Source organism: Gavialis gangeticus, unplaced genomic scaffold (assembly GCF_001723915.1).
Source record: "Gavialis gangeticus isolate Ggan-Ray unplaced genomic scaffold, GavGan_comp1, whole genome shotgun sequence".
Classification (NCBI taxonomy): Eukaryota; Metazoa; Chordata; order Crocodylia; family Gavialidae; genus Gavialis; species Gavialis gangeticus.
The window spans coordinates 1116470-1116679 of NW_017729000.1; the positions used below are offsets into that span (position 1 = coordinate 1116470).

The 210-nt window shown below is 56.7% G+C and overlaps 1 protein-coding gene across 1 annotated transcript in view; it reads left to right on the forward strand.

The window, feature by feature from the left end:
- Positions 1-210, forward strand: part of LOC109289752 (ovoinhibitor-like) — a 26854-nt gene that overhangs the window by 19260 nt on the left and 7384 nt on the right. The window contains exon 7 of the mRNA XM_019505953.1: positions 130-210. Coding sequence (XP_019361498.1) covers positions 130-210 — 81 coding nt within the window. The remainder of the gene's footprint in view (positions 1-129) is intronic.

Consider the following 210-nt stretch of genomic DNA (forward strand, 5'->3'; position numbering starts at 1 on the left):
CCGGGGGGTTTGGTATTGAAAGAGAAACCCCTGGCGCAAGGGTCCAACTTGGAGACAAGGGGGAAAGTGGAGAAGAGGGAGACCTGGACGTCACCACAGAGGATGAAGGTCCCCTATTTGCCTTTACAGCTCAATTGTAGCCAGTACGCTGGCAGCGCTGAGCACCGGACAGCCTGTCCGTTCATCCTGGCTGAAGTGTGTGGGACGGAT